This window comes from Branchiostoma lanceolatum, chromosome 15, assembly GCF_035083965.1.
Source record: "Branchiostoma lanceolatum isolate klBraLanc5 chromosome 15, klBraLanc5.hap2, whole genome shotgun sequence".
Classification (NCBI taxonomy): domain Eukaryota; kingdom Metazoa; phylum Chordata; class Leptocardii; order Amphioxiformes; family Branchiostomatidae; genus Branchiostoma; species Branchiostoma lanceolatum.
The window spans coordinates 6,948,608-6,962,746 of NC_089736.1; the positions used below are offsets into that span (position 1 = coordinate 6,948,608).

At 38.9% G+C, this 14,139-nt stretch overlaps 1 protein-coding gene across 2 annotated transcripts in view; it reads left to right on the top strand.

The window, feature by feature from the left end:
• The window catches only part of LOC136420924 (retinoic acid receptor alpha-like), a 141,521-nt gene that overhangs the window by 5,813 nt on the left and 121,569 nt on the right, over window positions 1–14,139 (top strand). For both annotated transcript variants that reach the window (XM_066408054.1, XM_066408056.1), the window contains exons 2-4: window positions 1,358–1,496; window positions 3,692–3,770; window positions 5,156–5,320. In XM_066408054.1, the coding sequence (XP_066264151.1) occupies window positions 5,242–5,320 (79 nt within the window). In that variant the 5' untranslated portion in view covers window positions 1,358–1,496; window positions 3,692–3,770; window positions 5,156–5,241. The remainder of the gene's footprint in view (window positions 1–1,357; window positions 1,497–3,691; window positions 3,771–5,155; window positions 5,321–14,139) is intronic.

Consider the following 14,139-nt stretch of genomic DNA (forward strand, 5'->3'; position numbering starts at 1 on the left):
TTGAGCAAAGAAATATAACATTGATATTGAGCCTTTCAGAAAAACTAACATATTTGATTGTGGGCTGTTTTGATTCTAACGAAATGAGGAATATAAGAATACATCAGGGAAATGTATTGGATATTAGACAAAAACAATCAGACTTCTTTAGGTTTTAACCTTTACTATTTGTACTTAGTGAGGCAGACATAAAGTTTATAAAACATAAATCAGAAGTTATGACACATTATTCATTGGTAACTAGGTCTAGATGATAAGATAGGAAGGGCCCTTATGCTTAGTGTATCAATTATGATTTTAACAACTTTTATGACAACAGAATTAAATTGCATTGCAAGTTCTTTCTAGAGGGTATATTGCATTTTGCAAAATTAACAATAAAAGATAGTGAAGATAGTATAGTGCTATAAAGATCAATGACGGTATGATGCACAATACAAAACTTAATCAAGCAATTGGATAGATTTGTAAATGGTCAGGTGTTTCAAATAGCATTCATTATCTTTCATCAGTTATCCCTTTACAAAATCTATCGAGTTGTGTTATTTGAATGAATAGATAATTTTAAACAAATCTATCCAGTTGGTTGAATAACTTTTGCATTGGGAGAGGGGGAGCCTCCTCTTTGGAAACAGTGAAACAATTTTTCTGTTATATTTTGTACAGATTTCCTTTGTTTGCAATGTGGGAAGAAATTAGGTCAGTGTTTGAAGTAATTAATGATTTTATTTTGTTTCAAAGTCTCTAAAGACCCCCCTCCCCCATAGGACAGCTCGACAGGTGACAGCTTACACCTGGGGAAATCCCTGCAGGGGGGAGGGGGGTGGTAGGAAACTCCTGGGGGCCATCTGTCAGGACTGACAGGTCCCACGAGGGATTAGTGCAGTACATCCCGCATAATGAATGATGCGTTCTCCTGATTTGCATATTTCCTTGTACATGGGCCAATATATCTCCAAAGAAATTGCATCATTTATTTCTGACACAAACAGTTGATGTTAACTTTGGCATTATCATGTATTATCCATATAGATTGATTCACTCAGATAAAATAGTGAAGTGTTCTTTTTAAATGTTATGAGCAAAGGTGTAGAAGATATTAGTCTTCTTATGTTTAATACATTCCTTCCGACTTGCCTTTAGATATAGAGTTTATTTCTACACAATATGATTGACCAATCAGTAACTAGTTAATTTTATCTATCTATTATGTGAAGTTTTTAACGTAAGTATGTAATTCAGCACACTTTAGCACTGCCATGTACTGAGATTGTACCATCAATCAATAAAGAAATTATACCATATATTATCCCTGTTACAATTGTTGTGCAATAAAGTTTGATTTGATTTGATACAGGGTGGCTGGGGATGCGGCCATGGTGGTCGACCCAGACCGCACCGGGTTCCCTGACCTTGACAGAGAATTACCAATCAGAACCACATCGCTGAAGGTCAATAAATCAGCCCAGGACCGGTCCATTTGACAGTTGATGTAGGTACTGCAGGTGACTCACTTTTTCTCTAAGGCCGTACTGATTTGATTATATGGATGACATCCGCTGGGCACTGCAAAATTGATGCGAGGGTGCAAGAAAGATTAAACTTGGACCCTCCAAAAAGCTGCCTTCGTTATGAAACATTAATGGTCAGGAAGGTTGAACAAATGACTGAATGCATAGAACATGGGATACCAAACAATAAATATTTATTTTTCTCTTTCACATTTTCCCACAAAAACGAATGAATTACTAGCACTAGAAGGTAACATTACAGATAGAGAATAATTGTAAGTTGACAAAATGACAATTATCCTTTTCCCAAAGGGAAGTGAAAATATCAATTCAGAAAAGACAGAAAAAAAATTTTTTTCTGACTCCTAACTTTAAAAGGTTTGAAACAAAGTAGTTGAAAAGTTTGTTCTGGTAGAAATGTTAGGGATTCTCTGTATAAAGATATTAAAAAAGTCTTAACAAACCATTAAATTTCTAGAGATATTGAAATCAAACGCTTTTCTCACAAAGGTCTGTGAAATGTGGAAATGAAAAGTTTAGCAAACATATGTCATAATTGGCTTTTAAAGTAAGTTCAAAATGCTGAATATGTCTGGATCAGAATTAACTACATGCAACTTCACAACAAAAACTAGCTGTTCCTCTTAAATGACTCAAAAGTCAGCAAATATGAAACTAATGCAGAGTTACTATGGTTCATTTTCTAACAATCCATTCAGGTATAACATAAACCAATTTAACACATCAGTATGGTGTAACCAGGCACGTAAACTAAAGTAACTTTAGGCCCTCGCAGACAAAAGGTACCTAGCCTCCACCAGGCCCTCCTACGGACGTATACGGTAGAATTCGGCAGAAAAAGGAATAATTAGCCAGTAGAGTCAGTCCATGGTGAAGATCACATTTCGCCTGCAAATGAAACCCTGGCAAATATTTTCCCTACAGCCTGTGTCTGGTAGAGACTAAACGGTACCCACAACACCCTGTGTTCTGAGCACCCTTTTCTGATCAGCCTTCAAAAATGATGTATACCTGGCAGGGTTACAGCAGGTGCGTTCCACCACAGGTATGAAATTAAAAACCCAGGATTTATTGTCTCGAGACCATGGCTGACAAATTGTTCCTGGCTTTCGTAGCTCCATCCAGATGAATGGGAAGCAGTGAAGAAATTAAAGGGGGGGCTGGAGGGCTGAGGTTTGGGCTCAACTTTGGTGCCTCTACAGCACTTATCAATGGGATAGGGAATTATATGCCCGTCTTAAAGATTTGCTTTGTTAGTTTTTGATGCATTGGTTGCATGGTTGAAAATACCAACCATATCCTTTGATTTATGAAGATTGTGTTCTTTATATATTTGTTAGTCAGAATGATGGGTTACGTTTTAACATGCTCTTTTGTCACTTTTGTTATATGGGGTCTTGCTGTTTTTAATGCTAGAATGTCCCCTTGCAAAAATCTTATGGCTTGATATTTTCATGTTGGGCCTTTCTGATATTTGGTTACAAAAGTTTATTTTTTAGTTTCCAAGAGTCTTTTATTTAAGCTCTCAGAATGAAGGATGAAGGTTTAAAACTTGTAAGTATTGCCAAACAGAAAATTGGTAACAATAAGCTTGAAAAGGACATAGAATAGGCTTGGACAGATTGTTTTGAACATATAAAATTCAATACATGCATTCGATTGTAGATACGATTTCTTTGTAAATGTATTTGATCTGTTTTCAAGAATGCAATAACATATTTCACTAGAAATTGGCTACAGCAAACATGCAAATTTGCCACTTTAGAACTGGCACCATTGACTCAGAAAAGAGCATAGACATGTATAGGGATCCTCCTCAGTTTGAGTGCCCTGAGCGACTCCTGAGATTAAAATGTCAAAAGAGCTCACAATGGTCACCCCCCCAGTTTGGTCCACAATTATAGCCTTAGGGTAAAGACTCCACAGAGAGCAGAGGCCCTGTGGCTGTCCAGTGTCTGAATCGGTCAGCGACCTCATTGTGCGATGTCATTGTGATGGAGATATGAGTCTGTTGGGATGGAAATGTGAAGTTAGCATGAGATAGGGACATGTCCGGAGGTTTTGATGGAGTGGGCATGATGTGTATTGGGAATTCTTCTTTCTCGATTAACCAGCAAACATCGACCTGTGCGTTTACGTTTTATATGCGATATTTTCAGCAAAAGCTCGGAACTGTCTACATCTAAAGCAAGCACCTCTAACTCTTGCAACACCAGAAACATCAGACGATAAACTAAGGTAAGTGTGAGCGTTTTAAAATGCTTTTAAGTTCATCTTCTGAAGGCTAGATTCTTGCCTAAGATTTTTTTATCATAAAAAAGAACTTTCTTGCACTAGCCTTCTAACATTATTTATCACTGAAAAAGTCAGTTAACTGGAAAAGGTACCAAATACAAATTTTTCCCTCCTATAAGTACCATCTAATGTAATAATAAACAATAGTTTGTTACAGTAGGAAATACACATTTCGTGACTGGACATCATAACTTAATGATGTGTAGAAAGTCTCTATTGGGCCATAGGAAATCATCACCCCATTGGTGGAAACAATGCCCAGTACTCAGGTTTGCCACACTGTATAATCACATTACAAAGTAAACAGTGAAGTGTCATTAACTAAACCAATTAACACCTAGGTGCAAGTTCCTCCCTACCAATTAGCTTTGTTAGAAAAGGAAAACATTGCTGGATCTAATACTAGTATGTTTGGCTGCAAGTTTTGCCACTTATTTGTTTCTTTTTTTTATCAGAAATTTGATAAACAATTTGAAGGTAGCTGAGAAGTTACCGAAACATTGGCACAGTAAATGTCTTTGAGGTTGTTTTGAAAAGAACTCTATTCTATTATCATATATTTCTCTCAGATTATATCATAAGTTGCAATTGATGAGATACCAAAATTCAATTGAATTGTATTTTGTGCAAGAGTTTTTTAAACGTCTAGAATTTATTGTGTTTTTTTTTTCTTTGCTAAAGCCTGGCTAGCTAGTATCATGCAATAAACAACAATAACTGAACTTACCCAAATCAAAGCTCTTCAACATCTAGAAAAGCTGGCCAGAAAGCTGATGTGATTCTAAGAATTCTGGTTTTCTTTTTCCCTTAGATAAACAAGGCTTCTTTTATTCCAACAGTTCCATATTGGAATGGAATTTATGCCTTTTTGATTTGGTGGAACTGAGTAATGTAAACTAATGTGACTGTACGCCTATGGAAAACTAATGATGCTATAGTTAGCACCTAAGTGTTATCCACGCCCCAATGAACAAGAGTGTTCCTCTGGCCTCTGGGCAGCCCTAGGTCATAGGTTACCCTGGGACATTTACTCCTGCTTACTTCTCGAATTACAAGTCAGACTGGTTCAATCTAGGTCCTACACCCTTAAACCCCACCTCTGATACACCCTGCCTCTGTACAATTGATTTTCTCTAGGAAGATCACAATTGCCAGGCATTAGAGTTATTAAAATTGCAACAGTCTCTGAAGGGCTATCCGTCACTGTCACATCCCAGGCCGGAACAAGCAGGCCCTTTCCGCAAAGGCCACCTATTTAGCTTGTAGGCCCCTTATTTGACCTTTTCATTTGCAAGAGGGTCATGCCGAGTTTCACCACTGTGTTCTAGCACGGCAGGCGGGCAGGCAGACCATACACCCATCGCTCGCTACATGGTACTGTGGATTTACGCTCCCCGAGTCAGACAACTTCAAGATGGCCCAGGCCAGCATGCCCGGCGTGTCTCCGCAGAGCTCGGTGAGCTCGGTGGGATCGGCACACCACAGTTCCTCAGGTAAGCCTAGGGCTGGGGTAGTACACAGGGACATGTTGACATGCCATTTGTCATGTCTTGTTTGCCCACCCCCTTTTCCCTTTCCTGCATTTTTGGGGGCACACTACTGGGGGGAAGCAAACACTGGATTCTACACCAACCACACCAATAACCATGCAGCTTTTGTTGCCTATCAGGGATTGTTATCACTAACCGTTACAAATTCTGTGGTCTGAGGCAAGTAGGGGTGTAAATGCTCCTATAGCTACCTCAACGTGAAGTGTCAACATTACGGGGGTGACATACCAAAACAATCTTTTCCTTATGCCGACCCCCGTAGCAGTTTCCTATAGTTAAAGATCATCTCATCACTTCATTCCAGTTCTAGTAGGGCAGGACTGTGTGTTGTCACATGAAGTAAACACCAGTGGTTAGATACAGGAGCTCTAGGGTTTCACTACTGCTTGTATACTTGGCCTATATTTCAACCCACATTCCACATGGTAGGTCACAAGACTTCACTTGCATATAGTATAGCTATCGTCAGTTTCCTGTGCTTGACAAGTGTGACTTGCAGTCAGTAAAACTAAAAAGAATATTGATAAATGCTCTTATGTGTAGCAAAAAAAAGGCCTTATTTTCCTTACCATAGCTTACAGTGCTTGCAAAAGGATTATGGTATTTCTTATACTTCAACTGTCAACGCATATGTATATTTTTAACAGTGAGTAATTTTAAAGTACCTCACATTTTGTTGGCGTTAATGTAGAATTTTAAATACATTATTGTGTCTTTCAACATAATATTCAATAAGGTCTCTGTCCAGTAGATAAATTACGGAGACAATATGGTACTCCAGACGCTGTAAATAAATTTTCTCGGTCGCTAGCACTTCACCGTGGTAGCCTGTATTTAACCACATTGTAAAAGACGGTGCATAAAATCTAACCACCGTCAGATGGCTGTTATGTGGTGATCCCGGTGTAACGTAAAAAACGGCGGCGAGAGCTTAGCGGGACGACCGGGCAGTAGGCGATCAATTTCCCGTGCAGAGCCTTTTCCTTACTGCCCTCCATGTGGCCTGTAGTGTGTATATCTCTTGTACAGCGGCCGTGGATTTAATTTAGCACTGTTTTGTGCTTGTATAACCTTATCCCATTAAAGTAAGTGTTTCTCTCCCTTGGATTTGTTATATATCCACCATAGCCAATGGATTCGTCACAGAAAATATATAACCACGCAAAGTTCAGCCTTCTAGTGTATTCTTGTGCTAATTTCTACCACCGAAACATATATCATGTACACTTTACTACGCAGAAAAATGTATTTCTAATTGGATTTCCGTAATCATATTAATTCTTTAGTTATGGCATTGCTTGGAATGTGTTTCGCATCATTATTTTTAGCCTGGCTAAAAGTGATAAACCCCCATCTGTAAATGATAATGTAACTGTAATATTTTTGACATTGTAGCCATATAACAAGGACGACACAAACTCATGCTTTCTCTTTAGTGATCTTGTGCCTTGTTTTCCCCACAATTAGATGACACACACTGCGTATCTTCACTGAAACCCTCTTGAAACATCTACGCAGTAAACTAAAAATGCTCGCTCATAAAAATTTACTGCTAGCCTGGGTGGTAATAGAGAATTGCGAGGGAGTCAAATGGTTTCCCTGATATTTATGGCTTGTATGGAGGTATCTATGTCTGTGGATCTGTATGGTCAAAGTCGTCTCGTTAAACTGAACAACGACATAGACCTGATAACACCTATAAAATCCGTTGGGTGGTCTGTGTTGACGTACATGTACACAACTGGACTAGATGATTCTGCATTCATAGTTAGATATTTTCTATCTTTAGTTTTTCCGCTGTAGGATGAGTTTATATTGTCTTCAGTTCTAGTGAGAAAGCATGGAAAAGAAAGAACAGTTATTGTCTTACACAAAAGTGTTTGTATTGTCGCATACGGTTGATACATTTCAATGTTTAGAATAGTGTACATCTTTCCACAAGGTATGCGTAGACTGTAATACAAATGTACAGTATACTGAACAGTTTGGTAAAATCTTGCAAAGCATAAATTAGTATTCTTCTTCTTTCATTCTGTTCAGCCCCATGAAAATAGGATTATAGTATTACTAGCATGTGCTACTAAATTACAATGCAAGTGACCGCTACAAATGGTTAATGAATGAAGGAAAATATAGTAGGAAATTATGGGAAGCTCATTTTGTGTGTGGGAAGGACAAGACAAGTGAATATAGTCTGTTACTACCCATCTTATACAGCAAAATCTGTTTCCGTTCGGTAAGGAAAAACGTAGTTAACTGGGTGTCAGTAAATTTGATATGTGGTAGGGAGTGACCTCCTCCACTGTAATCCACTTTCATTTCAGCCAGAGGTCACCAATCTGGCAGGCTGCTAGCAAATTGGATCCCAGTCACAACCAGTTATCCACCCCCAATCTGGGATATCTACTGGGTAGGGACTCTTCAGGGGGTGGTAAAGTTTATAGAGAAATTCGTAAGCATTTCTGGAACTTACCGGCAGATGGTTTAGACTTTAGAGTCATCCATAGAGATATCAGATAATTCTTGTGTTAAAGTTTATACAGACATACGTACTAGCATTTCTGGAACTCACTTGCAGATGATTTAGAGTCATTCATATTGAGATATTGGATAATTCTTGTGATGAAGTTTATACAGACAAACGTAAACATTTCTGGAACTTACTAGCAGATGGTTTAGGGTCATCCATAGAGATATCACATAATTCTCGTGTTAAAGTTTATACAGAGATACGTTTTGTGTTCAAGTTTATACAGAGAAACGTAAGCATTTCTGGAACTTACTAGTAGATGGTGTAGAGTCATCCACAGAGACTTCTGATAATTATTGTGCATAATGTTTTGCAACTTGCATGTTAGAATGACTTCCTAGTTTTGTGGTTGCTAGCTGCATTGTGACATCTTGGTACAGCATTCTTTTGTGGATGATGGCAGTAGCATGACTTTTCGATTTTCATGCAGATTTAAAGTGTATAGAGTTTTCTCTTATTGGTCAATAGAACTTGCCAGTCAGATAGGTTTGAAAACACTTCAATTTTTGCAATGGAATTTGTATTCTCATATAGATTTTTAGTCACAAAGTTGTTATTTCTTGTGTGTTATTACAAAAAAATATATATAAAATTATTGAAGGAAACTACAATGTCAAAATATTTAGCTTCTTCCAAAGTCCAGAATCCCTCCTAGAAAATTCACAATCATTTGATGTTGAGGAAAGCAGACAACAATGTGTTCATCCCACATTCACACATGATTAATACATATAATGTTGGACCCCCGTCATGTATGAGTTAGTGTTATGGTGACTGTTACCATGCCAAATAACTGTTGGTCTGTTGAAATATGCAAACTGGTGTGGTAGCATAAGCTTCTCTGTAACCTTGCTTTGGCTGACCCCTACTCCATTTGTAATGTCAGGGACTCGTCATTGGCCACATTTCTGTTAGGCCAGCTTGTACGTTTTGCCTCTGAAACAGTGTCACGGCCATCCCTAAAATACCATGGGATATGTTGGACGGAGGCCTCTATCATATTTTATGAGCGTATTCCATCTGTGATGTGGCAAAACATTTTTTGACCTTTATTATTGGCATTTTATAATACGCAGTTGTCATTGACCATCTCTGAATTCTCTATAAAAAAGGTGTAATAATTTATTGGAAAATAGGTCTAGTTTTACTCTTAGTTTTAGGTTGAATTTGTTTTTGACCAGAATTTGTCATATTTAGTTGTTTCCAGTTCACTCTTTATTGTAGGAAATATAAATTTTGTTAAACAACTCTGCCTAGAAATTATATTTCATAATGTTATGAAATGTTTTTTGTATTCCACTCAAGCTGTGATGTATTGATTTTTATTTACTTAAGTGATTAACTGGTCGTTTAAACCTCATTAATGTGTGCCTAGGGAATATTTTCATTAAAGCCAGCCATGCATTAAGTGACCACTGCCCATTCTGTGTCAAAAGTGTCACCTGAAGCCCATTTGTATGTCAACAGTGTCACATGTATAATTCCACAACGCCTGCCAAAAGTGCCGACATCTGCATAATTGAGCTGCCCAGAAAAGTTTCTTTTGAGGGAATAAAGTTATTATGAGGGAAGGAAATATGATATCACTTTGATGAAAGAACAGTTTAGGGATAATGTAACTAGAGGCTTAGTAGGCTAAGGGTTAAAAGGTCATTTTTGTGATGGCAATTTATACTGTACATCCTCAGGAGGGTTAGGGTTATGCTGGGTTGTAACAGAATAAGGCAAAGCGGGTGACCTCAGACATAGGTAAAGCATAGGGCTGTCTCCAGGACCTGTCCCTCCGTGATGGAAGTTTTTTTGTTGGGATGGACAGAAATGTCATACTGTCTGTCGAAAAAATTAACTTTGTGACATAAAACGGATGAAAATGTATGCTTAAAATGACATATTCAAAACGACAAAAATCAACAACAATGGTTCCCATCCCAAACAATGAATGGCAGGGAAAAGATTTGAAGCTGAAGAAAGCACTGGTAAAGCCTAATGCTTTTTTCTATAGCTAGTTGTGTAATGCAGCCTCACCACAGCTCACATTTCAACCAAGCACACTGGGTTCCCCCTACTCAGTATGTGTGCTGGGTTCCTTTACGTGATGCCTGAAGTTCCCTCGTGCACAGGGCTCCAAAAGGACTATGCAATCCCTGATGCCATGCCCGAGCAGGGTCCAAACCTCTGCCCTTTGGATGGCTCTCTAAATATGATTCTACTGTATCATAATATATATAGATCAAGCTTAACACGGTATATCAAATGGTTCAACCATTATAGGAAGAAAGGGAGAAGGATCTAAGCAAAACAAATCAAGGACTACAAATACAACATAATGTATAAATGGTGTGTTCGTAAAATGTATTTGGTTCTAGTTTCCATCTCCCAGTTGCAAAGCCCACCCCACAAACATGATACACAGAGTGTTCTATCTGGAGCCTGGCTTCTCTCAAAGCCAACACATTTCTGGGACTTTGTGTCAAATACCAGGCCTATGTTTGTGGGCTCCTGTTTCCTGTGTGCTTTTTCTTGAACCCTGACCCTGACGGTAAGAGGTGCCCGTGTGCTGGCAGCAGTGTCTGTGTGGCAAGGTCCCCTGGAGATTAGAAACATACCGCTGTTAGAGAGTTGACTTTTGACAACCTTGGAAAACAGTCTGTTTAGCTAGCCAGACTGTTTTCAGGGCCTACATAGGCCAACTCCTCGGCTCTAGGGCCAACATTCCCCCAAGGAAACTCCACAACAGGCCCCTTTGAGTTAGACCTTGAGAGAGATATTATAGAGATCGGGGCATTCAGGCTATCTGTTAGCTGCTTGGAAGGGAGTAGTGTGTATCTTTGTGTAACAACTTGGCCTATTTCTGTGTTCTGTACACTAATGGTGATAAAGTTTTTACGGCGTAAGTGTTCTCCTTTCTGCGGCTCCACCGCCATTATCCGCCCGCTAAGGATTCCCGCTCGCGAGATGTTTGGAGGTTGACATTCATCGCTCTTATATACGCCTTCCCGCCCTCACCGCCGAGGCATCGACCTTCGGTGACCTTTTGGCTCATTACGAACGTAAACACATATGTTCGCTAGCAGCGGGCGGAAAGGCTCCGGCAGAGACGGCGGCTGAAAACATTTCGCACGGTATCATTTGTTCTGGCCCCGGGCTATTTGTCGTGACCTTTATGTCGGTTCAACTGACCCCTACGCACAAGAAAAATGGTCATAAATATACCTCTACCACCCCCCTCCCGACACATCACTTATTCGTCTGTGAAAACTACACTCCACGCTCCTTTCCAAAGTGACTTCGGCGGTTAGTAAGGAAAAAAGAGTAAATCACAGTGATTAGGAAACGTGATAAATGACCTATTGATAATGATATATTCTCATGGTTGACAAATTTGGAATGATTGATAAGGTCTAAAATTAGCATGGGGCATAGCGCAATTTCTGCTGTATTCTGTCTACAATGTGCTAATGCGCATACGCTTTCAAAAGGCATGATGTATTAGTGTCAGGAGACTGACTCAGACTCAGACTTTGAAAAAAGTTATACAGTATGAAACATCATGATTTTTCGAAAATTTGATGAAAACTCAATAGAGAAATTTCTGTGCCTACAATATTATACCAAATGACAGTGGCTATTAATGATATGAATTGTCAAAAAAAATCTCCGAACCTAATATGAAAGGTAAGATGCGACAGGAAGATGACAAAAATATATTTGACCTTCTGTGAAGTCACCTTTCTAGACAATCTAGAAAGTACATGTAGGTCAACCCAGATAAACAGAATGCAAGATAACATTGCAAAGGGCACTGATAGATAGATGTGTGTGCTTTGGTGAAGGTGTATCAAACAGGCTAGTTACAATGCTAATCACCAAGCAAAGGTCCTAGATTAGAATCCATCAAGGTTTATTTGTTTTTTTTAGTATATCTTTTCTTATAGGAGAAGGCAAAGAAAAGGTGCACTGCTAGAAAGACATACTAAATGCAGAAAAAGCATGCATAAAACACTGAGCCGGATCCTTACATCTGCTTGGAGATTAGCGTCGATAGTACTACCATGGGATCTAGAGGACTGCTGATCTCCCCTAGCCTCTGCCAGACTAACTACGCCGGCTGTAAGGAGAATATTTGCCAGGGTTTCACTTGCTAGGATTGCAGATTTGACCCTCTCTTCGTAGCCGACTCCTTTAGCATACAATTCACTCTACTAGTATTTGGCCAATTTCTACTATTTTCCCAGCTATCGGCGGGGCCTGGTAGAGGCTAGATCTCTCCCAGGATTGACACAGAGCTGCGCTAATCCTGTTTGAGCTCCATTGTGCTGTCCAATTACAGGGCTAATCATGTTCTGGGCAGACGCCATCCCCAGGCAAAAGTCCCTTTGTTGAGCCACTACATCAGGAGTGTATTGTAGCCAATGATGGAATATTTCATGATGGATCTTAGGGACATGGGAGCCTTTGTGCTTCTCAGCTGCAGAAAGACTGAATGTTGTAGTATTGTAAGATCTGGATTACTAAAGGGTGATGAAGATTATAGAGAAAAATAATGCAACTTTTTCGACAATTTACTTTGCAAAAGTTGTTTTCTAAGCTTGTGAAGTGAACTTTTCTCTCCAAAATACAGAACTCAGGAACAGTGCCTAGTATGTTGTTTTGTTTAGCCCTTGTATGGACAAAAAGATGGAAAAAACAACTTTTTTCCTTTTATTCATCAATCATTTTTGATTTCATGTCTGATTTCAGACATGAAGACAAAGTCTTTCCTAAGGAAAAAAAGTAGTTATTTTTAAAAAAGAAAATTGCCACTTAGCCCAAAATTACAAAAAGCTGCAGGGACTGAGTCAAACAATGGACCCTTTCTGTTGTATCTAAAAGGCTGTCCATATATCACCCCTATCACTACAGGTGCAGCTTTCTTTTCACTCCGAAATTTACGATTATTTATTGCCTGTCGGTAAGTTTGTTTGGGAGTACCCTTCCTTTGTGTTGAGAGCTTTTCTTTCCAGTCAATTAGAACCGAGTTCCTCAGCGGGGTTTCTCTGTAAATTTTTCAAACTTCGTGTGATGTTTAGAACGTGCTATTAAAGAAAAAAGCAGGGTTTTTGTCAATATTTGGAAGTTTTAAACAGGCATTTCTTGCCTGGACGGCTATGAGAAGTCCAGTGTTTTTGGGTGGGATGTTTTGCAGGTCTGACATCTGTTGGCGAATGTCCATTTGTAGACAGACAGTTTGAAGGTGATAAATGATCTACAGTCTGCTTCTATTTCCGGACAGCAACTGAAATTCCGCAGAACAGAGACAGCTGGCAAAATCTCGCTCCATTTTGTGACTTTTGGCCTATAACTTTAACTTCTCATCACATTGTTTAGGAAGCTTTCAAAGTTTCCTCAAGGAACCAACCTAGCACATCATTTTCAGTCTAAGACATCTTATTTGCTTAGCAAACCAGGAGTTTAGCTCTATGAGATGTAAATTCTAAATTCTTTCTTCAGTAAACACTAAAGATCAATTGGTATTTTTATGAAAATTTTCCTTTTTGGTTTTAATCCTAATGTCTAAACGCGATGTGAGCAATGTAACATTGTATCTTATATGGTACAGCAAACCAGAAATGTTAAACAGTAACACCCTGAAAAGTCGGTGTCCCTCCGAGTTGACAGAAACAGGTCACTTATGATAGATACGTTTGCAAGAGAAGTCTAGAGGACTGCAACCGAGGAGAACCCATACAGGGGTACAAACCAGTTTTCCACTGGGCCCTATCAGTAAAAATCACATTCTTTTCTGACCTTTTCAATTCCTGCAGACTTTGCAAAAGTCATCAGAACAGAGACTCGGTGAGAATCATATATCAGGTACCTTTGCTGATCATTCATTTATCTAGGTTAGCATTTTATGTTTTATGTTATGTTTTTGGTAGATAGTGTATTTAGCATTGTTCTCTGTCTCGGTCAATTGTATGCACAGGGACCTGTAGTAATATGATATCGAAGACTCCCCTCCAAAATATAGCTGTTTCAGAAGAAAAGGGGGAAACAGCAAGATATCAGTTTTACAATACCTGCATACATGTATCTTTATTATATATCACTGTGTGCTATTAAAGATTGTCAGTATTTTTACTTTTCGTCAAATATTGCAACCTTTACGTTTCCTGCAACAGCCCTGACTCATGTTATATTTATTCTCCAACTTTTGGGTCCAAAAAGTTAAAATCAAAAACCGACTCCCAAG